This window comes from Rhinolophus hipposideros, assembly GCF_964194185.1.
Source record: "Rhinolophus hipposideros genome assembly, chromosome: 14".
In the NCBI taxonomy this organism is placed as follows: Eukaryota; Metazoa; Chordata; class Mammalia; order Chiroptera; family Rhinolophidae; genus Rhinolophus; species Rhinolophus hipposideros.
This window is the reverse complement of record NC_138060.1, coordinates 14,134,193-14,161,891: the sequence shown is the minus strand read 5'-3', so window position 1 is coordinate 14,161,891 and position 27,699 is coordinate 14,134,193. Positions and strand designations below refer to the sequence as shown.

At 39.6% G+C, this 27,699-nt stretch overlaps 1 protein-coding gene across 4 annotated transcripts in view; it reads right to left on the bottom strand.

Annotated features, from left to right (window-relative positions):
• The window catches only part of FHIT (fragile histidine triad diadenosine triphosphatase), a 1,470,686-nt gene that overhangs the window by 173,737 nt on the left and 1,269,250 nt on the right, over positions 1-27,699 (bottom strand). For all 4 annotated transcript variants that reach the window (XM_081072404.1, XM_081072407.1, XM_081072405.1 and 1 more), the window contains one exon: positions 15,556-15,624. In XM_081072404.1, coding sequence (XP_080928530.1) covers positions 15,556-15,624 — 69 coding nt within the window. The remainder of the gene's footprint in view (positions 1-15,555; positions 15,625-27,699) is intronic.

The window sequence follows — 27,699 nt, the reverse complement described above, 5'->3', positions numbered from 1 at the left end:
ATTTCCTTTTCGAAAGACCCCATCCTCCTCCTTGTATATTCTAACACTTCGTGTCTTTGACATTTGCTCTACAAGAGAATAACTAAACAGTTAAGTGTTCTCAAATAAAGGGAAGTGGATCTTGAGTGGACACAGTAAGCCTAAAGGATATGAACACAATTCCTTGATTATGTGTGCATATGTGTGTGCATGTGTATGTAAAACTTCCTGTATAAAATCAGTCTTACTCATTTTCTAGACTTTGAGAACATTCTTCTCACTACTTCAAATTGGGTGTTCTTCACCTGGGACTTAAAAAAAAAAAGTCCAAATATTACATGTAAATCTTTAATGTGTCTGTAAATATTTTTTAAAAAATAGGTAGGGAGTTTCCAACTTTCAGCAGGATTCCCAAAGGGGTCTGTTACCCAAAATGGATCAAGAGCCACAGCATGTGAGACTCCTAATAATTAAAGACATTTTAAGTTCATTCAGTAAATCTGTACAAGATAAAGAGCCAATTTCACAGTGCTTCTTGGGATTGGTTCCTGGAAGTCCCAATCACTCACTGGTGGCATCACAACTGTGTCTCAATTGCCTGCACGATTTCTCCTCCTTATTAGTTTCACATCCAACTAATTATTCTCTTAATATTTTCATCCACAAAATAAAATTCCAAAGTTATTAGAATCCATTTTAGAAGAGTTTCTCCTCCTTTCGAAAGAGACTATTGTTGTCACTTGGAAAACAGTAAATAGCTTTCAGGATGGTATTGAATTTTAAGTCTGTGCCTACATTTAGTGGAAATGTCTAAGTTTTGAAATAGTAGGGAGCTCACGTTCCATCTGGTGTGTTTTCATTTTATCTTCTCTTCTCAGTGAATTTTAAAAGTCAACTGCAGTGTCAATATCCTTTCTACTATGCTAATGTGGCCGCCATGTAGAAATCAAAGTGGGGCCAGTCCTCAGGGCAAGTGTTTTTTTTTTCCCCTTAATTGAACTAGTTAGTGTCACAGAATCACAAAATATCAGAGCGGAACATGCGCTTAGAGGTTACCAAAATGAGATGAATACCTCTTAGTTGGCGGATAGGGAAACTGAGCCCCAGACAAAGAGAACTGGCCCAAGTCTCATTACCAATGGAGCCAGAACATGAGCCTCTATTTGAGGGAAGGAAGGTAGTCACTTCCTTCCCCGAACCCAACAGCCCTTCATCAGAATACTGTTCATGGTATGTAGGGGTTTCTATTTTCTCCATACTTATTGTTGCTTAATTCTCATCCATATGAGGCAAGATAATATTTCAAAGTAATCATTGGGGTGCCATTTCTCTTTTGACCGTCTCCTGACTAAATGGAAGTGTATTTACTGCTTCTGCCTCACTCACTTAGCTTCGAACTGCAAAAAGGCAAGAGCCGGTGTGACAGAGAAATGATTCCTGAAGGGATGAGAAGACTCAGTAGCTCTACCTGCCCATTCCCAGACTTGAGAAAAAGAGTTTCTGACTGGAGAAGGGACTGAGGAGAGAGAGAGAGAGAGAGAGAGAGAGAGAGAGAGAGAGAGAGAGAGAGGACATGAATGCACATGAGGGCAATGCGCCAGGATAATCTCCCTATCTTAAAGTTAGCTGATTAGCAAATTCGGTTTTATTGGCTACCTTAATTCTTTTTTGTCATGCAATATATTTACAGGTTCTGAAGATTGGGATGCAGATATCTTGGGAGGCAATCATTCTGCCTGCTACAAGTGACTTGCTAGACACGTTCCCTGTGGGTTGGGGAATCTACGAGTGGACTCGTGCTCTGCTTTCCCCATCTAGACCTCCGGTAGTACACATTTCTGTAAAGAGAGTGATGAAGGATTGTAATGATGACATGAGTGTCTTCCAGGGACTCCTAAATCTTCTGCAGGCCTCAGAAAAGTGTGGAAGAAAACAAAGACATATCTGTGCCCACAAGAACAATGAAAAGCTGGCAAATGACACAGAGTAAGTGACTTTCATGTGCTATGACCAGAGGCCATGTCCCTCAGGGATATAGGTTATCAGTGACTACCATCGCCCAAAGGATGATTTCACTTGTTGTGGGTGGAAGCAAGGAGCACGGATATACCAAGGGCCACGTAAGGCAGAGGACTTGGGACACGATGCCCAAGAAACTCCAGCCAAGCACCATGGAATGCCTGTCCTTCCCATGTGACATGCTCCTGGGAGCAGAACGCTGAAGGTAGAGGCTGGAAACAAGAATGGGGCTTAATTACAGGCCTGACTGGCTGAGGCAGCACTGAACGCCCAGACAAAACCTGGTTTTGGGCTAATGAAGTGATTTGCTATCACAGCCAAGATATCAAACTGAACTTTGGGAGTAAAAGGTATTTCATTTTTGTATAGTCAAGCTGGTGACTGTGAGATTAATAACTGCTATACAGGCTTCCCAAATGAACCTCAGACCTAGTCAGAAATGACCTGGTGATTGAGAAGAAACCTGAGACAAGAAAAAGGAATGGGGAGCATGGACTGCAGAATATCACATCAGCATCAATGCTTATTTTAATGTCTCCTTTTTTCTGCCTCTCAGAGCAGGAACTCAGGAAAAATGTTATCCTGAACAGTGATTTTTCCCAATAAGCAAGAGAGTAGAAATACCAAAAAGCCATTCCTCTGGGCATTTCAACTTAAGTGATAGGTCACATATGAGTATTTCCCAAGAAGTTGTTACCAAAACTAAACTCACTTTCTTTCACCACATTTACCAACGACCAGTAAATACTATTCTCTGCCAACGAGTGAAAAAGAACATAGAATAGCTGCTTTTAAAAAATGACCCCTAATGTTTTCTTTACATTACAGAATTATTGCACATTCATTAGATAAAGTTTGGAAAATGCCAAAGAGTATGAAGAAAGAAACAGGAGTGATCTATGATTCCATCATCCACTGCAATCCCTCTTACATACCAGGTACATATGCTTCCATTCTATTCTTGGTTTACATGCCACCCTCTTCATTCAATATTATATCCCAATATATTGTGCCATTAAAATTATTTTAACATATTCATATACAGGAATATATACCTTCAAACTATATTCCTCTATAATTTGGCATTTAAATAATTTCCCAGGTGGAGATTTTTCAAATTAAATAGGTAAATTATACATGTTTTATAGATACACACTCCGAGGTAATTTGGAAACTATGATATAGACAAGAGCACTTTTGAGCCTAGAGAGGATAAAATAGAAATATCTATTATTTTCTTGGCAGGATGTTGACACAATTCCACAGTTTGAAGGTACACGAGGATTGTTCTTAGATTGGTCTATTTTACAGAGTGATGGTGGGAGCTCCTAGGGGCCATTATCAAACTAATTTCAGGTACATTCCAGAAATGAATACAGGGTCCAAAGCTGGCCTTTGTGATTTGATTCTGGAGTTACCACAAAGTCCCACTGTACCTCTAGACTGAGGCCGGAATAGTCCAGCTTTAAAATCTCATTCTTTCCCCAACAGGCTTTGCTAGTTTAAAAAATACTTTGTCATCTCAGGAAGGTAAATAATGTGAACTACTCTTGTTACATTTAAGATACGGGTTCTTTCTTGAGAGATGATTTTGACAGGAAGGAAGGTAATATCCCAAAATGGGGAAATTGCAGCTGATAAAGGAAAGCCATAGAGGTGAGGAATTGGAAAACGAGGTTATGAATTCAGAGTGCCCAGCATTCAGCTCAACAAATGTATCTTGAGAACCTACTCCATTAGATAGTGGGATTTATTGTATGTAAGGACAAAGAGACCACTGGGAGGTCACAGAGACAGCAGATTGAAAGAGAACCCAGACTTTTGAGCCAGACAGCCTGAGTATGAATCCCAGGTCTGTTTCTTACTCTCTCTGTGATTTCAGAAAAGTTACTATTTCTTTCTGGGTCTCAGTTTTCTTATCTGTTAGAGACAAACATAACTCACCACTCCATATTGCATTTCATTGGATGCATTAACTCATCATGCATCCATGATGACATATGGCATGCTAATGTCATAATGGCACCATATTCTCCTTCTCCATTTGACAGTATCACCCACTGATGAAAATGTCGTCCCTAATCTCTCTCAAGAAGTCGAGTTCAGCCCTATCCCAGGTCACCAATAGATGAAACCCACTCACGTTCCCCATGTTCTTGATTTGGAGATGAGACCAAAAGGAAGAAACGACTGTGCTCCAGGGAAGGAAGGTAAATGGTAGACACATCGTGTGGATGGAAAATTGTGTAAGAAAACAAGTCAGATTGCTCATTTCAGGTTATTTCAGGTTGCTAGAAAAAAAATTAGCCTTGGTCTTCATATCAACTGATAGGGCAAGATTATTGGGAAGCCAGCTGAAAGTTCATGCATGGATTTGATGATCCCAATGCCCAAATTCCTCTTCAATAACTGTGAAGAGTTTTCTAAATAGAACCAAAAAACTCTTTTAAAGGAAAAAGAAGATGCCAGAGTAAGATTTCATTTAAGTGCAAAGGAAATACTCTATGAGTTCCTTAGTTACTGCTAGTGTAAGAAGGATTTCCAGCAGGTACTGGTATAGCCCTAGAAGATACTTATGGTCCATTGAGTGTTATAAGCAAGGACTGTTTCTTTTTGAGTGAAAAAGGCATCAATTTCCTTTTAAATATTTCAGTGTGTTATCATGACATGAATACATGATAAAGCATGCAAAAGTATTTAAGAGGTTCAGTGCATAAAACCAGCTCAGAAAGGATGAACTTGGGAATTTTAAAAAGTTGGCTGGAGTGTATCGATGACTTCCTTGTGTTTAAAAAAACAAACAAAAAAAAAAACAACAACAATGATAAAATGGAGATATAATAAAGTACTTAGGTGGGAACTAGTGAGTTGTATCCTAAAAGCAGAAAGGAATATCTAACTTTGGGATATGTCAATTTCCTACACTCTAAGTTTTACATATTTAACAGTAGTGATATGTCCAGAAACTATAGAGTTTAGTAGACAGCTAGGATAGTGTGTGTGTGTGTGTGTGTGTGTGTGTGTGTGTGTGTGTGTGTATGTGTAAATGTCTCCAAGCTTCAACAGAGATCTTAAAACTGAGATTTAGCACTGGAATTCACAGTCTCTAAGAAAATCACTTATCTCACTATCTTTTTTTCCATAAAAATGAAGGCTAATATTGTCCTCGGATCAAAGACTTTGTAGTCAATCAGACTTTGGTATAAACAAGCTTTGTCATGAGCTTGTTATAAGGTTCACGACAAGCTGAACCTTATAAGCTTGTCATGCTTATAAGCCCTCCATGGAGTTTAGCTTCAATTAAATGGTATTAATGATATCTACCCTGCAAGGTTTATAAAGATTAAAATAATATACATAGGGCACCTAGCATAGAGTTCAGCCCATTGTGGACTCTCATTAAATGACAATAATAATTTTATTCTATTACTACTTTTCATTAGTCCTCTCCCTAGGAACGAAGATTAAGAACTAGAAATATTTATTACTGTTAACCCAATGCTTTTAGGTTTTTTTCTCCATTTCAAATATGGGAAACACAAGAGACATTGAAATTAAAGTAGCAAGTCCAACATTAAAGAACTTGTAATAAATCACTGTATTGACCTGATATGTAGAATTTAGAGCTATGCAGCTCTAGGAGCCTTTTCAAGATTTTCTTGATTAGAAAGAAAGTTAGGCATCTTTCAACTTGCTCCTCTAAATCTGTAGGTCATAAACATCTCCAAAGAGAGCCATTTTCCAGTAAGCAAAAGCAATTTGAAAGCATTAGAAGAAAATCTTAAGTTAGAATTTCTTCTTTCCAGAAGAGATCTCCTCATTGAGTGTGGATGTCTAGATAGTGTGGGCTGTTTACAGCTTAAACATTTAATGTCCTCACAAATTATTGAGCTGTTATGTCTCTGAAGGCTGCTGGCCCACAGGCATGCATAATGATGGACACCAGTAAGGACATGGCACCTATATGACCTCCCCTTGATGCATTTCTTGGATTTGGAAACTTCCTCGGTCTCCACAAAAGGAAGCCTCTAGCCGGTCACCGACTCCAGCTTCAGACTCCTCACTCACTAGCTCTCTGACATGGCCTCAAGATAATACTGTCAATAATTATATGAATCATAAGAGGTAACTAGCTGAGCATGAACTATCCACCAGGCATTGTTCTAGGGCTTTAGATGCACGAACCCATTTAATTCTCACAGCACCCCATCGTAATCCTCATTGTACAGATGAGGAATTTGAGATAGGGAGAAGTTCAGCAATTTGTTCAAGGACATAGAGCTGAGTCTAAACACCAATCAATCTAGACCCAGATCCCCAGGCTTAATCCCCTCATATTGTCTCAAAAGGACATTCAATGGGCTTCATTTCAAAATTGGAATGAGAAAGTTTGGCCATCTAACTAATGCTTGACTGGGCCACTTAGATGAGCAATGATCTACAGAAATAATGATCAAACAGTAGCTTGTCTGTCCTCCAAAAATCACGGATGATTTTGTGAGTGTTCCTCGTGAAATTCATAGCCAAAAGAGAAAAAAATAAAAGGAATCTGTGTGGAGGGACCCATCTGGTCATCTTTGAGGTCATTTAATTTTTAAGACATCAATAGCCTTTGATCAGGGATGACAGAAGCTAGTTCAATTATTTGATGACATATCTCCTGTGTTACCTTCTAGTTCTGAGAACCAGGAAAAATAAATTGCTGTCTTCTTGACTTGAAAAAAAAAAAAGGGAGGTTTTGCATCCAATTACCCTTTATGAATACTAACAAAGCTATTTGGATTTAACAAACTCTAGAATTGCACTGTCCAATTTTATAGCCACTAGCCACATGTAGCTAGTCTGAGTCAACATGTGCTGGAAATGTAAAATACATGTGCTATTTCAAGGACTTATACAAAAAGAGGATGTAACTATCTCATGAAAATGTTTTATATTAGTTACATGTTAAAATGGTGATATTTTGGTTATACTGGGTTAAGAAATATATCAGTTACATTAATTTCACCTATCTCGTTTCACTTATTTTAATGTGGCTACTAAGACATTTTTAATTACATATGTAACTCACATTATATTTCTATTGGGAAGTGCTGCTCTAGAATACAATATGCAAGGTACAAAGTGGGGGCACACTAATAAAAGATATCGCCTGATGGTGAAAAAACTACAACCGCATTTTGGAGACTCAAGCTGGGATTCCAGGTTTACATGTGCCTTCTCTGAAGCAGGCAACGTGGAGGCCTTATTGTTCTCTGCTGGCTGATAGTTTCAAAGAATGAGACCTGCTTCCAAGCTAAGGAGTAATGGGATTGATTTATAAACGCTATTTAAAATAAGTGTATCTGTCCAATGAAAAAACAGACAATTGAAAAGCAAAATCATTTTCAAATGCTTTGCAGCTTTAGAATTATAATAGTTTTATCTTCCCTTCCTCCCTAACTCTTGCTTATTTTGCTTTCCTTCTTTAAGGAGAGATCAAGTCCAATGTGTGGGGGCTTTATTCTTTGAGGCCACTATAATTTATATTGATAAAAAAGTGCCAATGCTTAATTCATATTTCTTTTCTCCTTGCTTTTTTTATTCATTTCTGCTCATAGTTTATTCCTAACTTAATAATTTAACTTAAAAAATAATTTATTTATGACCTTTCCTATTCCCCAAGCTCTCGACTCGAAGTAAAATAGAGTTGGAAAATTTTGTTATCTGAGATCTAAATAATTTTCTTTAGTTCATCATAGGCTCCAAAGTTAGCAAAATTTTTGGACACTCTTCTTAAACAACAGTTTATTAAGTAATGTCGAAAACCTTGACTAAAAACCCAATTTTTAATTAATTTTTAAAAACACACAAATGGTCCAATTTTTAATTACTGATGTTAATGAAGGTTTTTATTGCAGCAGCCACTGTGTGACTGAGAACAGAACTGTGAGAGGCAGGTAGGAAGACAAACCAACAACAAGTATTTCTTGGAGCAGGCACGTCCACCTTAACTAATACACACCTGATAGTTTTGCTGGGATATGTGTGTTTGGAGGGAGAATTCACTGGGGAAGACAGATATGACTCTGCATCCAAAGCCTTATTCAGAAAATAATGAGGAAGGACCATATGGAGAGACCACTGACGGAGTGGTTTTACTTTAGTACTATGGATAGACTAACATGTGGTTAACTTCTTCTTTCTTATTTTTCACTAATATGTAATTAGGCATATTCAAATGAGAAAGGATAGCATTTCTGGGAAAACTGACCTATAGTGGCAATTCCCAAACCGACTCTAGGGAACACCTTAGAGGAGGCATCCTTTGCCTTGGGGCACATTTTCTAGGCACCTGTCCTCTCATCAGACACTCTTCTGCCTTCCTTCAGTTTTCCCTCATGTCCAATCATTTTAAGATTTTTTTCCCTAGAGGCCACCAGCCCACCATCCCCACCATTATAATCCTCCATGCTTCTCAACAATTCCACATGTGGTAGATTCCACCAAACGTAACTAATCTGAACTGAATACTCCCTGAATTCTTATTTCTACTAGGAAAAAATGGCAGAAATATATATACTTTTTATCAGATAAATGCTTCTCTGCTAATTTTATATTTCTCTCCTCCAAGGGACACAGAATTTTAACTCAGTAATAATGTAATATACAAAAGGGTAAAACAGATGTTTACCAAGTTCTCTTATCATTACAATAGGTAGCCAAAAAGTGTTTGGAGATCCACTCAGAGTATTTGACATCACAAATCATTAAATTACTATTACCATCTCTTTATTTGTTGGTTGTATCACATAAAGATTATTTGAATTAAAAGTTCTTATGAAGTTAGAATCCATGTAGTTTTTATTTTATTCTGAACAAGTGATAACAAAATTTACATTAGAAAATTCTCAAACACTCAAAAACTCATTGCTCGGTATGAGGACATTATTGAACCCAGAGGGAAAAAAGGTAATTAACTGTCTCACTGACATATTCCTTCTTTTTTGGAGAGTCAGCTGGGGACCCATGGACTTTGAGACCATTGTCAAATGGTGTGTGAAAGAGATCCAAGATCAAATATTATCAGGAATATGATAGTTCTCCCTCGCCCTCAGGGCCAAATGACCTGCATTTTAGCAAATTGATTTTGTTCATGCATTTTGTTAAGCCAAGCAATTGTTTCCCATGACATGCTTGAACACACAATTGCTCTGTCTATGAAATTCATGGTTGAATTTGTCCAATTGCTGATTGCTATTCCCATTTGCTTTAATAATAGTTACTTCCTTCATCAGTAATGGGTTTTATATACAGTGCACAATCACAACCATTCAATGTCACCCATAAACATTTGATAAATTGTCCAACAGTTATGAGAGTTGCTTATTTGGGACACAGCTAGAATAAGCCTTACAGAGTTAATAGCATTAGGTACCATGGCAGTAGGCAATGGGCTTCCCTCTCCCACACTAGCTGTACATGCTCATTTATGCAAGGAACAATTTATGTCATTATCATAATCTTCATCAACTTGTCAAGATAATGGAGGGCCCATGAGTTCAGAGAATGCCTCACATAATTCTCAGAAATTTCAAGAACATAGATGTAGAGTTTTGGAGCAGCTAAAAAGTAAGATCTGCATAGAGAACCATAAAGAATGGACTTTATAAGAGATTCTGCCTTGGAGAGGGTGGAGTTTGAACTCAGTTTTAAGGGAGAGAAGAAGAGACTCATCTTCTGAAATGGGGAAGATAAATTAGTAAACAAAATGTGTAAAGACAGATCCAGGACAGAGCGCTGAAGGAAGAGCAGGTGAAGATAAAGTCAGATAATAATCAAGGGTGGTACAAAAGGAAGAGGAGCTCTTGAGCCTGCTTTCAGCAAATCCACATCGGTATTTGTTACAGACACACAAGTCTAGGTTTTGAGGAAGGCAAGTTACTTATCAACTTTGACATGTGCCTACCAGACTTGCTTAGCAATCAGACAAAGTTTATAATTACTTCACCAAGCCTTTCTGATGAGCTACAACTCATATCCATCTGCACACTGATTTCTGACAAATTCTGTTCCATCAATGCTCCCTTCAATGAACCTCAGATGGCTGATATCACCATGTCAGAATCTCACCCAATGTGGCTATGAGTTAATAAACTGACCCTCTGAAAATCAAGATGTTCTCTCCTTTTAAATTAGGTTAGGACTAGTAGGGAACTTCAGGTTCTTCTAGTTCAACACCTTGTTCTTTCATGTACTCATTCATTTAACAAATATTTATTGAAGAACCACTCTATGACAGATTAGGTCCCTGTTGTCAAGGCTTTACAGTATAGTTGGGGATGCAGACATTGAATAATAAACTAACAAATTATTTCAAGTGTTGTAAATAATAAAAAGGAAATAAACATGATGATAGGAGAGAGTTACTATGGAGGAGATAAGGAATTAACTGTCTTAGATGGAGTGGGGCAATCAATGAAAAAGTCTCCGAGAAGGTGATGCTTGAGCTGAGAATTGGAGGAAAACATGAAGGCACATGACAGAAAAAGGAAGATGAAAGAACTTATAGGTAAAGAACAAAACAGGCGTAAAGGCCCTGAGGTGGGAACAAGAATAATATATTTGACAGAAGCAAGCAATGAGAGAGAATGAGAGTAACAGGAGACAGGAAGTTGAACAAGATATATTACTAAAGTTAGAAAACTCACCCAGGGACACAGCATTGTAAATGAATAAGCAAGGAAACAAAATTAATGTTACAGATAAGTGGCATGAATAGTGGAGTACACAGAGGATCCTGGGAATAGTACCATTTGAGTGGTAGAGACAAGAGGAGTATGCCATGAAATAGTCAGGGATCTCAAACTCAAATGCCTTCAGGGGTCAGGCACGTATCATAAAGCAGTGAGGCAAGCTGTGGTGAGAGACAGGCTGGTGGGAACTATAGTGACCTAGACAATAAGTGGCATGGCGAATAACACTCAGGATCATTCAAAAAGTACTTTGCAGGCAAAATAAAGCACATTATTAAAAAAATACTTTCAATTGGGTTACTTGTTTTTTGTTGTTCAGTTGTACGAATTCTTTACCAACCAATCCAATTAGAAAATAGGCAGAGGACCTGAACAGACACTTCCCCCCAGAAGACATATAAATGGCCAATGGATATATGAAAAAATGTTAAACTTCACTAGCTATTATGGAAATGCAAATCAAAACCACAGTGAGATACCACCTCACTCCTGTTAGAATGACTATTATCAACAAGACAAGTAATAACAAGTGCTGGGGAGGTTATAGGAAAAGGGGGAAAAGGAACCCTCATGTACTGCTGATGGGAGTATAAATTGGTATAGCCACTATGGAAAAGAGTATAGTGGTTCCTCAAAAAAATTAAGAATAGGAGTACCATATAACCCAGGAATCCCTCTTCTGGCTTTTTACACCCCAGATTTGAAAACATTTATTTTTAAAGATATTTGTAACTTTTTTTCATTGCAGCACTATTCACAGTAGCCAAGACATTGAAACAACCAAAGTGTCCTTCCACAGATGATTGGATAAAGAAGATGTGATACATACACACAATGGAATACTACTCAGACAAAAGAAAAGATGAAATACTACCATTTGCAACAACAGGAATGGAGCTCAAGATTATCATGCTAAGCGAAATAGATAGAAAAAGCTGAGAACCATATGACTTCACTCCCATGTGGGATATAAAATTGAAAGCAACAAAACAACAATACAAACAAACAAACGAAAACTCATAGACATAAACAAGAGTATAATAGTTACCAGAGGGAAAGTGGGGAGGGGGAAAGTAGAAAAGGGTAAAGGGGTTCAAATACATGGTGACTGAAGGAGATTTGACTTTGAGTGGTGAACACACAATGCAATATACAGATGCTGTATTATAGAATTGTATACTTGAAACCTATATAATTTTACTAACCAATGTCACCCCAATAAATGTAATATAAAAAGATAATTTTTAAACAAAATAAAATGTATGACAAAGCAAGTAAAGCCCATAGACCATCAATATGCAACAATGAGCTGGAGGAAAAGTGAGAAGTAGGCTGGAAATGAGAAAAATCAATAGAGCATGGATTCATATAAGTCAAAGAAGAGTTATACCTTGTATTTCCATGAACTAAACAATAAAGGAATATATTATGTTAGGCAGTAACACAAATGTTATAATATTAACAACAACAAAGACCCATACTTTTGTAAGTTTTTTGTTACAAAACTTGTACAACCTGAAAATGGAGGTAATGATCAAATGGGCCAGATGTGTAAAATCATGGAACCATGTGGTCCATCCAAGGACTGGATGTAGAAGTCCTCCTGAAAAATCATGGCCATCCATTCTGTGCTTGCATGTATCCAGGGATGGGAAGCTCCCCCCACCTCCCCACAAAGCGCTATAAGTGTTCAGAAGTTTCTAGCAATTTGACCTGTTGTTATGTGGAGCTGATATCTGACTCCCAGTGGTCTCAGAGACCCAGATCTTCCCCCAGATCCACACAGAACATTTCCCACCTGTCAGCTTTTTAGCTATTTAGAAACAGTGACCCTGTCACTGCCTTCCCCTACAAGCCTTTCCTTCTCTAGACAAAACATCTCTACCTTCAATTCTCCACAGATCACTATTTCTAGACTCCACCACCCCAATCACCTTTCTGTGAACCTTCTCTAGTTTGTCACTATCACTCTTAAGCAGTGCCCGGGGAGAATACAACATTCCTCGCTAATTTACAATCTTGGGTTTCTTTAGGCATCATTTTCTATTTCTGCAGCAGTAGGAATACAATTACATTTTATCGAGCTCAGTCTCCTGCTGTCCCCATTCCCCGCTCCCACCCTCCAAGGCAGTCTGTTTGTTGTATTTCATGGACAGATGCATAATTTAGAGTGAATGCTCCTTTCAGTATAAGAAATGCTGTCCCTCATCACTCCATCATTTCTGATTAAGATCACTCAGTCTAATCTTGTACCAGTAATGCCTGTGCAGTGCTTCATGCTTCTCGTGCCACTTTCTACACATTATCTTATTATGTACTCAAGCTACAGAAGTATTTTTATACAAAGAGGAAGATGAATCTTAGAATTTGTGGTTTAAGGCAAAGGGAAAATTGGAAATTTGACCCTTGGAAAGAGTGCTGAATGGAAGGATCCAATAATCTGGCTTTAAATCCAGGTTCTCCATTCACCCATCCTTGCTATTTTTTAAAACAAAATTAATAATAATAAAGAGAATAGAGACAGGTACGTATTAATAAAGGTGTAGCATGTATCAAGTCCTGTAACAAGCTTTTAACATACAGCATGCCATATAATACACATAACAATCTTTGAAATGTATTTATGATCTCCTTTTTAGAAATAAGGGAATTTAACCACAGAGGTTAAGTGACGTGCTCAACGTCACACACACTATCAGTAGATGTCACTGGCATTTGAACCTAATGCTAACTGGCTTCAAAGTTCAATCTCTTCATACTCTTATACTACAATCTCCCTCCATGGGTATTATCTGTACTTCATATGACATACCAGTTGATTGAAGAAAAACAACAACAACAACAAAAAACCTCTCACAGTAATTAATTCTCCAGAGATGCTTCTCCAAATATGTAGGAGGTAAGGACATGTGCTGCCTCATCTGTGGAGCTAGCGATGCTATGGGAACGTGCACACAATGGCAAAAGAGTAAGGGAGGAGAGAACGGTCACATACCAACCTCAGTGTCAGACATTGTGTCACAAACTGGGCTAACATAAACAAGATTTCAAGGTGACAGTTCAGCCCAAGAAAACAGTGTTTTCAAGCTCTTTTAATACTTTAGCAGTATTCACTTGTATATAAATCACGTGCTAATTTATTCGTTAAAATAGCCTGTACTTAGCAACATTTTATTAACCTTAGTTTATGCAAGTAAGATCAGTAATTATATTTTTAAAAATACATCTCTTCATAATTACTCCATAATTCTGATTTTCTTCCCATTCGACCTAAGTCCTTACCAACCTCAAAGAACATTCCACATCCAATGAAAATGAGTTTGATCTACAATATTACAAGATATGACTTTAGGAACACCCATATTTGGGAGAGAGACTATTCCTATATCTAGCCATGCATGAGAATCTCCTGAAAACTTTTTTAGGGCCACATAATTACTGATTACTCAGATCCTTGGCAATCTACTGGATCAGAATCTCAAGGGTTGGGATCTCATGTGAATTGAGCCAGCACTTAGGGACCAATGACTAGAGCATTTCCACCCTACGCAGGTCCACTTCATCTCTTGGAGAACACAAGAAGTACAGATAGTGAGGGATGTCCCAAAAGCATAATAATCAATCACCTTAAAGGATCCAGTGAGTCCCAGAAAAATTAATTAGAAGTCTCAGTACTGTTGCTGACCTCTGGTTGTTTATTTTCAGGGTGTAGGTAGCCATTTTAATGCCCAGTTACTGCAAAGAAACCTTAAAAATATCAAATAATGATAATAATAATAATAATAATAATAATAATAATAATAATGCATAGGTTCTATCTGACCTATATAAACTAGGTGAGGATAATAATAGATCTTTACCTGGTAGACCCACATGATAAATAATAAAAATAAAAAGGCACTTTAGAAATCATTCTCCAAGGGTTAGAACAGGAGTGTTAAATAGATGGCTAAAATGGCACCTCCTATTTGATACCTGTGGCAGACATTGCTAATCAAGCACAGCACTTTTCCTTATTGCATCCACAAACTCAAAGCCCTTTTCAACCAAGCACTCCAGAGTGCCACAGTCATCTGATCCACTCTTACATGTCTTACCCTTCATTGTCTAAAACAAATAAACTGAAATTATCTTATATTTTATACCAGCCTGATCCATCATAGGCTATATGCTCCACATAGAACAGACAGACACCTGAAGGTTCTCATGTAGGTGACACCCTAGGAACAAATTACCTGGCTGTTGCTGATTGATATTTGTAGTGGCTTCACATTTATGTCTTTGAATGGAAGTACCTAGGAATCAGCTAACTGCTAAAATGTTGGTAATATATGGGTTATGCCCACATCATTCAAACCAAGCTACTTTTTACTGACGATAGTTCAAAGTTTGACATTGAATAAATGCTATTTAGAGAGACAAGCTGAGTTCCAAAGTATTTTAAAAATTAAATGTATTATTTGACTAAAATAATCATATATCAATTCACTTATTAATGTCTATTGGTTGTTCTGTAGATTTTCTCCTACGGAGACATTGGGTCTTGTCTCTCCATGCAAGCATTTAGTGTTCCAGTAAATGACAGGCAGAAATCACAAGGACATTTAGTTTCTGCCCAGTTCCATTTGAAAAAGAAAATCGTTATAAATTCATTTGCCTTCAGTTCCTGTAATGGCCATTCTGGGTTACTTTACCTCTACAGCCACTCCCCAAGTTAAATTGGGTGGACTCCCATTTAAGACCATATCAATGGCAATACCTACTTATTTATGCAGATGTCATCACAGTGACCAAACCATAAGATCAGAGAGAGTAGACCTACCTCATCATAGATGCTGTCATTCCTGTGAAAGTCTCCAGCCTTTCTGGGAAGAACATGGACATGGACATGCTGAAAATGTAGAAGAAAGGAAGAAAAAAAATTAAACGTGATTATCTCCCCATATAGTTTTATACTTGACAGTAATCTCTCATGAAGCCCAATTACTCCACATTGGTTCCTGCTGGATTATTTTTTCAGAGGAAGATGCCATTCACCTTCAGTAACTATATCTGAAATCTGTGGAGCACAGAGGCACAAAACAAGAGAGAACAACTTGGTGGCATAGATGAGAGTTTCCGTGAAATGCCCAAGTGTTTTAGGGGCTCTGTGGAATTATTCATAGTTGTCAGTCTTGGTTGTATTTAACCAGTGCTTTGAAATGACAGCACATCTTAAAATGTGACCACAGTGACTCCGAAACTGACAAGAAGTAAGAAGGGGCTAACAGGAGAACTGCATAAGTAAAAAGCAAATGAGTGAGAGTATGAAGAAGCATGGGCCACCTTACAGAATAAGGGCTTCAAATAAAAATCATAGAACAATAATATAAATCATCCTCATTTATTAAACTTTTAATTATTATGATAAGAAAGCTCTGTGCTTGCCATTTATCTCCTTCAATGCTTTGAATAATCCAGTCAGCAAATTCTGCTATGATCTCCATTTTGCTGAGGAAGTCGAGGCTCAGAGAGGTCAAGGCCTCACAGGAAGTGGTAGAGTCAGCACAGAAAGCCAGGTGGTCTGGTTCTTGCCCCCCCCCCTTTCTCATCAACACATACACTGATTCTGTGACGTTAATCTTTTAAATAGCTCGTTTCTTTAGTCTAGGAAAGTACCCAGGTAATATACATAGCAATGCTATTATACAGAGATTGTGAATCAAAGCACACAGCATATCTAATTCAATATATTCTTCAAGGCTAAACTGCTATTTGAAAGTTTTACTTTCCAAATAGCCTCTATTGTACCTTGGCTGAAGTTAAACTTGTTCCTGCCCTTGAGCTATGTTCCTGCGTTTATTACAAACCATGGGGAGGAATGTGAAAATGAAAAGCCTAAACGCAAAGAGGCAGACAAAGAACCAAACCTTGTCCTGGATCACGCCCACCCCTTCTTGATTACTTGATCAGCCTGGAAGCCTCCAAAGGGCCTCTGGAGAATGTGAGATTAAGTATCCCTGTGGCTTTGCTGCATGAGCAGGAGAAAATGATAGGCTATTAAAGCAAAGGCAGGAAACAAGGCAGTCCAAGGTGAACAAAGCAGAGAGGGGCTTCGCGTCAGCCCCTGAGCACACAGGCCCCAAAGAGAGACATGTTTTTGCCAGAATATTCTCTAGTCAATGATGAAGACAGTCACAGATTCCACAGCAACTGGGTTGATACTTAAGTCACAAAGACTATGTGAGCATAGAGAGAGAAAAAACAAACGCCAAATTACAGGATAAATTTCAAACTACCCATGGAACCAAATTCTGAGGAGAAAGCAGTGCAGGATGGGCCCAGGGTGAATTTTATTGAAATTGATGGGCTGGTTGACTTAAAGCAACCCCAGCAAACGCCACAGTACAAGGAAATAGCCTACCCTTAGAAGGAGCCTTCACTCAATCTTTACTTCCCAAACCTATTGCTATTCTTCCTCCTTTCTTCCTTTTGTTTTTCTTTCTTCCTCCCTTCCTAACTCCCTTCCTCCCTCTCTTTCTTTCATTTGTCATCTCCCTTCTACTTTCTATAATCAGGTATTTCAGACTGGGTTTCTGTAGTCAGACTGCTTAATGCAAATCCTGGACCTACCACTTACCAGCTGCATGGCCTTGCATCCTTAGGCCTGTTTCTCAGGGTCCTCGTCTATTACAGAGGATCAAATCTGCTAAGCATGTACTCATTATGCTGCTTAATACATAGTAGTCAGTACTCAACAGGTAGCTGTAATAGCATTACTCTTATATTTTATTTTTAGGATCATTTTTTCCCTAATCTAGAGACCAAGTAGACATCACATTCAGGGATTGGTTCCCACACCAGCAGGAAAGATTTTTAAGAAGCTCTTAAATATGGGGCACAGTTAAAGTTTCTCTGTTGCTCCAGTTTATTTCTATTGCTTTGACCTGTCATTCTCAAACTTGAACATGCTCCTGGGGCTTGGTGAAACAAAGATCACTGGGACCCCAGATTTGCATTTCTAACAAGCTCCTAAGTGATTCCAACGTTGGTGGTCCAGGGCCATACTTTGAGAATCCATCTGAGTCCTGGCTTAGACAATCCATCTGAGTCCTGAAACCCTTTCTCGCCAAATGTGCTAATGGGGCATCAAGGTCTCTCACTGTTTTGTTTGCCCTGCTGCATTATGGGAGACCTTCTCAGAAAGTTTCCCTGGTTTCCTGTACTCTGGCCACCTTCCGTGCCTTGTTCTTAGGGGTAGGACGGTTGGTGCCCACTAATGACATATAGCTGGCTGTGCACTTACATTAGGGAAAACTCCTAGGACCAGGCCTACCCCCTGCTCTGTCTCTTCACCTTGCTCTCCTGGGTTTAGTGTTCAGGGCTATTTCCATAGGCTCTGTTACCACCAAGTCCTGGAAATGCCACTCTGGATCATTGGTAACCACTGGAAATTCACTGTGGTTCGCCGTGACACTGATGACAGCAAAGAGCTCACTGTATTGGTGATTTCCCCCAGGGCATAGATCTCAACCCATCCTGATATCTTGACATAAATTCTTAAGTGACAGACTGATCATAAGATCCTGACAATGCACTCAGCTTCTCAGAAAGAAGAACTCGTGATAAAGCCAGCTCCAGACCTCACTATTGTGAAGGAACACCATTGCCATGGCCATCCAATAGAATGTCATTCTAATAAAAACCCTATGAAAAGCACAGAAGGGGATAATTTGACACAATCTACTCTTAGTGAATTCACACTGAGCCTTAGTGAGCATGTGAGCCTTACTTTTCTAAGTGTTATCAAAACCTCCAATTACTAAAGCACTATAACATTCTGCTAGGGTTTACTTGGGGCTAGAGTTTAAATTTTGCTAGGATTTCAAGAAGTTTAGCTGCTTGAGTTGAACAGTATTTCAAAATATCCATGATACCTTCCATACCAAAAAAGTTTTCATGGTCAAATAAATTTCACAATGCTCATTAGCATACTAAGGTATCTGAAAGGACCAGATGAAAGAGACTTAAGCTTGTTCAATTAGCAATTGAGAAAGTTACTTATGGAGCCCCCAGTTCTTTATTCATGTAATATCCATTTACCTTTCCTGATACATACATTTATTTACACAAAAATATTTGTTACCAGGTGCTATTCTAGGAACCAGAGATAGAGTGATGGAAAAGACAAAGTCCCTTACCCCACAAAGCTACATCCAATGGGCAACGCAGAAAACGAAAAGTAATTAAATAAACGTATGATTTAACTTCAGGTGGAGATAAGTGTCATGAAGAAAAACATAGTGGGCAGAGCTAAAACTTCAGTATTGGGACACTTCACCACTTGCAGGTTGAGAAGAGAGGAAATCAGATTCAGGTTGAGGATACAGTGGGTAAGGTGGCAAATAAAGTAAGGGTAACTTCAAAGGCTGAGAAAAGAAAGAAAGAAGGGTATAATCAATAGCATCAATGTTATGGTAATCTTGAGTTGATTTCAGTGAAATTTGGGGGTATAAAAACAACTAATTGCAAAGCACATGAAAAGATGCTCAATATCATTAATCATTAAAGAAATGAAAATCAAAACCACACTGAGATTATCACTTCACACTCACTAGAATGGCTATTAAAAGAAAAAAAAAAAGGACAATAACAAGTGTTGGTGAGGACGTGGAGAATTAGAACCCTCATACATTGCTGGTGGGGAAGTAAAACGGTGCAGCTGCTTTGGAAAATGGTTTGGCAGTTTCTCAAAAAATTACACATATAGTTACTATATGACCCATAATTCCATCCTAAGTAGGTACCCAAGACATGTGAAAATATATGTCCACACAAAAACTAGTACATGACTATTTATAGCAATATTATTCATAATAGCCAAACAAAAGAAATAATCCAAATATCCATCAATAATGAATGGGGATATAAAATTTGATGTAGTCAGACAATGGAATATGATTTGGTCATGAAAAGGAATAAAGTACTGCTCAGTGAAATAATTACGCTATGTGAATTATGCTAAGTCAAAGAAGTCAGACACAAAAGACCAGATACTGTCTGATTCCATTTATATGAAATGTCCAGAATAGGCAAATCCATAGACAGGAAGTGAATTAGTGGTTGCTGGTATGGGAAGGGGGCATGATTGCTAATGGGCACCAGGTTTCTTTTGGAGATGGTGACTGTATTCTTGAATTAAATAGTGGTGACGGTTGCACAATTTTGTGAATATACTGAAAAACATGGAATTGTACACTTCAAAAGAGGGAATTTATGGTATGTGGAATATATCTCAATTAAGCTATTAAAAAAAGAAAACGGAAGTGGATTTAAAAAAACAGAGTGGAAGGTGAAGAAAGGGAAACAAGTAAGAACAGATAACTTTTCCAAGGAGTTCTGCAAATAAATCAATGGAAGTAGCTGCCTAGGACGGAGAAAATGCTGAAAAATACTGGTTTAAGGTTCTTGAACCTACTCGTTTGTACATATTATTATTATCATGAGCAGTGGTAATTGTTGTTAACATTTACTGATTTATTTATCAGTCCTCGGGCTGATTTGCATCCTTATTTCAATGAATACAATACTCCCATACAATACTCCCAAGATGTAGTTAATAAATGCATCACATTTCCAGGTGACAAAATAGACCAGAAAGGTGAAGTGACGCCCAAACTCCAGCAGGGAGTGACCAAGAGCTGAAATCTGAATGTGAGTCTGCCATCGGACACCAGGGTGTTTGCTCTTCACCATCAAATGGCACAGTCCCTGCATCTCCCCATTCCACACATAAGGACACCTCCTTGCTGTGGTTTCTTGATGCCTCTCCCAGCTTGGTGATTCATATCCCCAACTCTTTCCAGGATCCTGGGATGGGCTTTGCCTTTGCCTAGAGATTGGATTCACTTAGAGCAAGTGCGTTATCACCTGAGTTTCATTTCCTAGTTGAAAGTCACACCCAATATACTACACAGATAACAAAGTCATTCAAAGTCAAGTCCTTTCCCCCTCATTCATTAATGTCATGGAATTTGCATAAGTGGCAGATCCATCCTTTCTTGGATCACCAGCTTGGGCAAATGTCAGCTTTAAAAGCCCTTTCTGTTATCTCCAGATTTTTCTTGAAAGGTAGGAAGTGAGGTTTAATCCCGACAACACTTTTATAGGACCTGCCTCCTCTGAACTACCTGTGCTTCTCCTTCCATCTTTGGAACACATCTACTTTACCCCATACTAACCTGAGTGTGGGGACAGAGCCCCAGAAGGCAGTTTCCAGGCTCTCGGCCTCATGTGGAGAGGTGCTGGCTCGGATGGTGGATGGCTGTCAGCTGTGGCTGGTTTAGCCATCAGCTGTAGCCATCAAGCCATTGGTCACTGATATAACTGCCTCGGCTATGGAGGGGAGCCGAGGAGAGTGAAGGAGGAGACTGAAGGAGAGTAAGGAGAGTCGAGGACAGTTGGTCGGTTGGCAGCAAAGCGGACAGCAGATCACACGTCGTGTAAACCCAGCCTCCAGTGAGACCATAGCGGTATGACTTCCCTACCTATGGCTCCGTGGGTGTTCCTATTTGGCCTTACCGTGTCCTGCGTTCTTGGGCGGGGAGTGGGAGCTGAGACCCTGCATGACAAATGGCGCAGCGAGCAGGGTCCCCTGCGTGACACATGGCGTAGTCGGCAGGATACAGTGCTGGCCAAAGCTTTCCGAAGGGCAGTGGAGCAGTTTGTGCGTATGAAAGCTCAGTCTGAGGAAGACCAGGAGGAGCAGCTGCCGGAGAGCTCGATTCCTGTGGAGGGGTGGAAAGATGTGGATGGTTCCCCAACCAGCAGAGGCCGGAGAAAGTGGAGAAAGCGGAGAAAGCGAAGGTTGTTGCCGCCCTGTGGGCTGGGAACTGCTTGCTGAGGCAGCCCGGATGCAGGACTTTTAGTCCCAGGAGGAAACGCTTGCTGAGTCCTCCATGGGAGATGAGGGTGAGGTCAAGGTCTTCCCTCACCCCCAGGACAGCCCTGGCGAATGACTATGGACTATGGGGAATTGCCTTCCATCCCTAATTTATTGGACGCTCGACTGTTTGGGAACATACCACCATGTAGTGGGACTGGCGGATGTTTGCTTTTGTGTCTTGACTGGCCGCCATTGATAATATGTAAGCACCTTGATGTGAGCCGCTGTTGTTCCAGCACAGTACCCCGAGAGGCCCAGAGAGAGTGGCAGCGACCCTCCTTTCCCAGGACAAAAAGCTAGCGTGTATCCTCCCAGATGGAAGGGATTTGCCATTATTGGTTCCTAAGACTACCGTTTCCTTTCGTCCGTAGGTGTCAATAGTCTATTATGGCACAGGGACCCTCGCAGAAGACGCTTGTTGTGTAGATTATGAGGCGAGAACCTGTAGGGGTGGAGTGTGGGGACAGAGCCCCAGAAGGCAGTTTCCAGGCTCTCGGCCTCATGTGGAGAGGTGCTGGCTCGGATGGTGGATGGCTGTCAGCTGTGGCTGGTTTAGCCATCAGCTGTAGCCATCAAGCCATTGGTCACTGATATAACTGCCTCGGCTATGGAGGGGAGCCGAGGAGAGTGAAGGAGGAGACTGAAGGAGAGTAAGGAGAGTCGAGGACAGTTGGTCGGTTGGCAGCAAAGCGGACAGCAGATCACACGTCGTGTAAACCCAGCCTCCAGTGAGACCATAGCGGTATGACTTCCCTACCTATGGCTCCGTGGGTGTTCCTATTTGGCCTTACCGTGTCCTGCGTTCTTGGGCGGGGAGTGGGAGCTGAGACCCTGCATGACACTGAGAATGATAAGTGTAGTCACACTGATGTCTCTGTACTTGTCAAAATATTGCAATTCAATTATAGGGGATAAAATTCTGGTGGAAGAGAGGGCTGAGAAGATGAGGGAGTTACTCTGCTCTGTAACTAGTGTCCTGTAACCTCCACGCATTGGCCCAGGGTGAACCTTTCTCCTTTAGATCTGCCAATAAGCAACAGCAGAAGGTAAATCTGATTCGAAAGCAGAACAAAAACACTGCTGTGGTAGGCAGACAGGTACCCCCTCCAATATGTCCATATCCTAATCCCGGGACTCATGAAGGTGTTAAGTTACACGGCAAAGGAAAATTAAGGCTGCAGATGGATAAAGGTGGCTAATCTTCTGCCCTTAAAATGAGGAGAGTATGGATGATCCTGGAGTACCCAGCTGGGCCCAGTGTAATCACAAAGGTCCTTAGAAGTGGACGAGGGTGAATATCGTCAAAATGTAAAATTTTGTTTTTCAAAGGATACCACTGAGAAAATAAAAAGACAACTCACAGAATGGGAGAAAGTTTTTGTAAATGATACATCTGATAAGGTACTTGTATCTATTAGGTTGGTGCAAAAGTAATTGCGGTTTAAAAGGTTAAAAATAACTGCAAAAAACTCATTTACTTTTGCACTAACCTAATAGGTCATATAAGGAACTATTTAAACTCAATTTAAAAAGACAAAAATACCAACAAGAAAATAGGCAACGGATAAGTAGAAATTTCTCCAAAGAACGCATATAAATGACCAATAAGCATATGAATAGTTAGCAGGCCATTTTCCCCAAGAATGTCACAAGAACCTGCCTCCCTCCCTTCCTCTCTTCATTTCCCCCACTAGAGGCAGATGAGAACATTTAGAATTGGCACAAATGAGATTTCATAGCATGAAACATATCATTAGTTAGAGGGCCATATACTTTATTGTTCAAAGCAGAACTTTTGGAAGTGAAAGGAGGCATTGTTCATAACTGCACTGGCCTGTTTGTAACTATAGACCTAAATCTGGTTCTAAATAAACCAAGACATATAGTCAGCCAAAATATTAGTTATTTAATCGGGAAATATGATAGCTTAGAGATGGAATTTGACATCCTCTCAACCTGGTTTAGAATCGCAGTTCTGCCCCTTTGACCTGCTGGGTGACATTGGGCAGCTTACCCGATGTTAGTAAGCCTCGGGTTCCTCATCTAGAAAAAGGGAGACAGTAACCGTTCCTATTTTTTAGTGTTTTGGTGAGGATATGGTAATACACGTAGAGTACTATGCACAGTTACTAGCACATAATGTTCTTATGTGAATGGTAGCTAATGTTATAATTGAAAACAAACTTAAAAGTGGATACTATAAATGTATAAGTAAAGCTCTTTACCTTATGAAAAAAGAATTATTAAATGATATGTCAATATTCTCTCAAGAAGGGGACTAAACCTGGGGAAAATCTTCTAACAGCCATTAAAATAGCCCACATCTCTAGACACCAGGCCTGCCTCATTCATTTTGTTCAACTGACAGCCTCTGAGTAATGGGTGATGCATTTATTTCCACATCTTTGTTACCCAGATTATATAGTTAAACTATTACAGGACTTCTTTTTGAGATAGTAAATGGTTCTGTTTGGTGGAAACAGGATGTTCTGCCCTTTGCAAGTCAGAAAGCACTAGGAGGTAGATACCAAAAATCTATAGTAATTTGAGAGTTAGAATTTACAGGAGGGAGCCAAAGGAGTAAAAAATTAGAGGCAACATAATGGGAGGGGAGACCGTGTTGATTCCTCATGTCCAGATGTTTCTCTCCACATGGCAGGAAATCGACCACCGTTCTCCCCTTTCATTCACTTAGTCAAGGAAAATAGAAGAAGCTACTTGAAGTGTAATTGTCTCTCACTGTTTCTGTTGGGGTCTATTACACAAACAGTGGGGAGATTTCTCATTTTGTTCTGTTTACTGCAGTGGGATTTAAAAAAGAAGGAGGAGGAGTTCTCTCAGCACCTGCTTTCTTAATTGATAGTGATTTCCTTGCCCCCCAAAGGGAGTGGTTTTTAAACAAAATGGGTACATTCTCATAAGCAACATTACCATCTTAAATACACCATTAGAACAGAAAAGGTGATGGAACTATGACAACAGCTCCCGTTTCCTGCTCTGGGTGAGCAACCCATATGCCATCCACATTTTATTTTTCTTCTCATTTGCAATCAGTGCTTCCTTTACAAAGACAAATGATAGAAAAGGCTAGTTTTCTTCTTGTATGAGCCAGTTTTGAATTTGTAAACAATGGGGAAGGAAGGTGATCTCCTTTTTATCTGTTCTTTTGTTCCAAATTTCACTGGAAGAGCTCCTTGAAACAAAGAAAACAAAAATAAAGTCTCCTGGGTTTACCTAAAGCCTGTCACAGCATCTCATGAGATCCAGTTCTTTGGGAGGAAGATGAGCTACTCTCCTGCTTGCAGTGTGAAAGATGGGAGAAATTGATTGACAAAACAGATGCATTGACACTTGCTCATGTTTGTTCAGTTCCCTGGGCTTCTGCTCTCATAGACAAGAAATTGAAGAAGAGCCTGCCAATTATTTCCACCTTGTGAGCTGAAAGCCCAAAGGAAAAGACATGTACCCAGGCATTCAGAGTTCAGACACTTCACACAGCATCAGATTCCATCATTTCGCTTTTATTTGACTTGAAAAGACCTTAATTTCTAGAAAATTTGAAATTTAAAGCTGTCTGGTTGCTAAAAGCTCCTTTAAACTTTCACTGTGGCTTGGAGCCATACATCATTGAAGCCATGATGCTCAGCTGATATACTGCGCCCATATTTCACGAGAGCGCCATCCCTCTCGTGATATATTATTATAACTCACAACTGGAGCACCGCCAGTGATGTATGGCTTAAAAACACAATTGTAAGCCACAAAACTCTACAGGGTCTCCACAAATTCTGGAAGGGTTTTTTTTGGAAACTGAATTGGTTCTTTATCTTTTTTCCCTCCCTTAAAGTTTCTCAACTTGACTGAGACACTTTGGGCACCTGGAAAGACTGTGTTTCCTCTGTTTTGTCCAAGTCACACCACCTGCTTCAGCACTGCCAATATCCTAAAGGAAGGGACTCACTGACGAGAAGGTTAGAAACCCCCACTTGGCCTGTTCCTTTCGTCTGACCCCTGATTTTACCCTGAGGTGGTAATGCCAAGGTATCCTCAAGGCCCTGCTAGCAGCAGCACTTTGGTGACATTTATTTTGAAACTAAGTAGCCGACAGTGTGTTTATGCTGACTCTACACTCAGTAGCAGAAGGTGAGGCCTCCCCAAACCTAGTAAGGCAGAATCCAGTCATGCAGAAAAGACAAGCTTTGGCGTTGGTGTTGGTCCAGAGTAGAATATATCTAGCAAGGCTCACTGCAGAACCAAGCTTTCTGGTTTAGAGCAGATGCAGGTGGTCAAAAATATACTCAGTCTTGTAATGTATGCTGCCTTGCAATAGTGTAATTGCTAGAATTTACTGAATATTTAGAATTCATCAACATTGGTCTAAACATTTTACCTACATATTTCACAGAATCTGCACAACAATCTTACGCATTAGGTTACTGGTATTATCTCCACTTGAAAGACAAGGCAAGATGAGAGATGTTGGAGATGAAGAAATAGAGGTATAGGGAGGTGGAGTGAGTAGGTTAGATTCATTGCAAAGCCCAAGTAAAACACTAGCAGCCTGGTGAGAGTTATAAGCCCGCTGCCCCACACTACTCACTCTTAGGATATTAACCTCTTCTGCAAAACAGGCCCATGAGAGGGCAGATTTCTTATAAATTTGAGAATCATACTTGTACAAATATTCCACATTATCTTTTCGCTAATGATTGACTTTCAGAGACATAATAACACCTTCACGTTCATAAATCTGCTCAGCTACAGAGTAGAATTTATAATCATTTATCTTTAAAACGTTGACAAACTAGAGCAAGATCTATAAAACCATGATAAGCCTCATATATGGTCATTCCCGCTGCATTAGGTGATGCTCATGAAAGAAGACAGGTGGAATCCAGGCAGGCCATTCCAAGATAAAGAGTCTTCCTGGTCAGCCCCACAAGCAGGTCAAAGGTTCTTTGTGAAACTAGTTCTGTTTGCTGCTGTGCAAGGACAGTACCCTACAGATACCTCCGGTAAAATGTCTTTCATGAGATGAAAAGAATGCTTCAGGGTTTGTCAACGCTGTATTTTATTGTAATAAAAGATATTGTTATAGTTTCTGTGTTTATAGCACATATTCTTCCATCCTTGTGGAGTTACTTTCCCTTTGCTTCTCTGCCACTTCCCCTGAGTTTTTCACAGTTAGTTCAAATGCCGCCTACTCTGTGCAGCCTTTGGACTCTCCAGGGTTCCTCTGATTCTTTGAATGTAGCTCAATGACTGTTTTTTCCCCCATAAAGTATCAATAATAACAGGTCTCTCTTCCATTAGTGTGAAACTCTGGGTTATTCCTTGCTGTATTTGTCTCCTAATTATTTCCTTCCCTCACTCCAGTTTTCTAGTTTAGAGGACACATTGTGTAACTGATGGATGGATGGATGGATGAATGGATGGATGGATGGATGGATGGATGGATGGATGGATGGATGATGCAAATGTTATTAATTGTGAATTATTATTTTAGGTTTAGTTATTCTCTGTTAGCTTGCTTTAAAAAATAGGACACAAAAACCCTCGTGTGCACAGATTCTCTTGGCCTCGCTTGTCTTTTTCCTCAGCTTGAAGAGGTGACCTAATGCCCAGCCATTATGACTGACTGCTCTGCACATACCTTTCTCCCCATTGAAAAATATATTTTTACCAAAATGTAAGTTTGAAGGTCTTGTCTTCCCACCTTCATCTAAGCCCTTTTTAAAAACAGTTGCAATATGTTTGAGTGTCTGCAGCAAACGGCTCACCCTGAAAACAATCAGCATCGTGCAGACTGCCAAGGGGACTTATTCTTTGCTCAGCATTAACTTTAATAAGAGTCACTGTGGTTCTCTCTCAGGAGAGAAGAAGAAACCCGTTCTTTCTTTGGCTAACTTCTGACCTTCACGAATTAATTCCTGGATGCTCTCTTTGCTAAAAAGACTGTCTAGAATATGTAGTTTTTATTTACACACCATATCAGAACATTAATCTGCAGAGGTATTCCCTCTGGGTGTCTTTTTGTTGGGT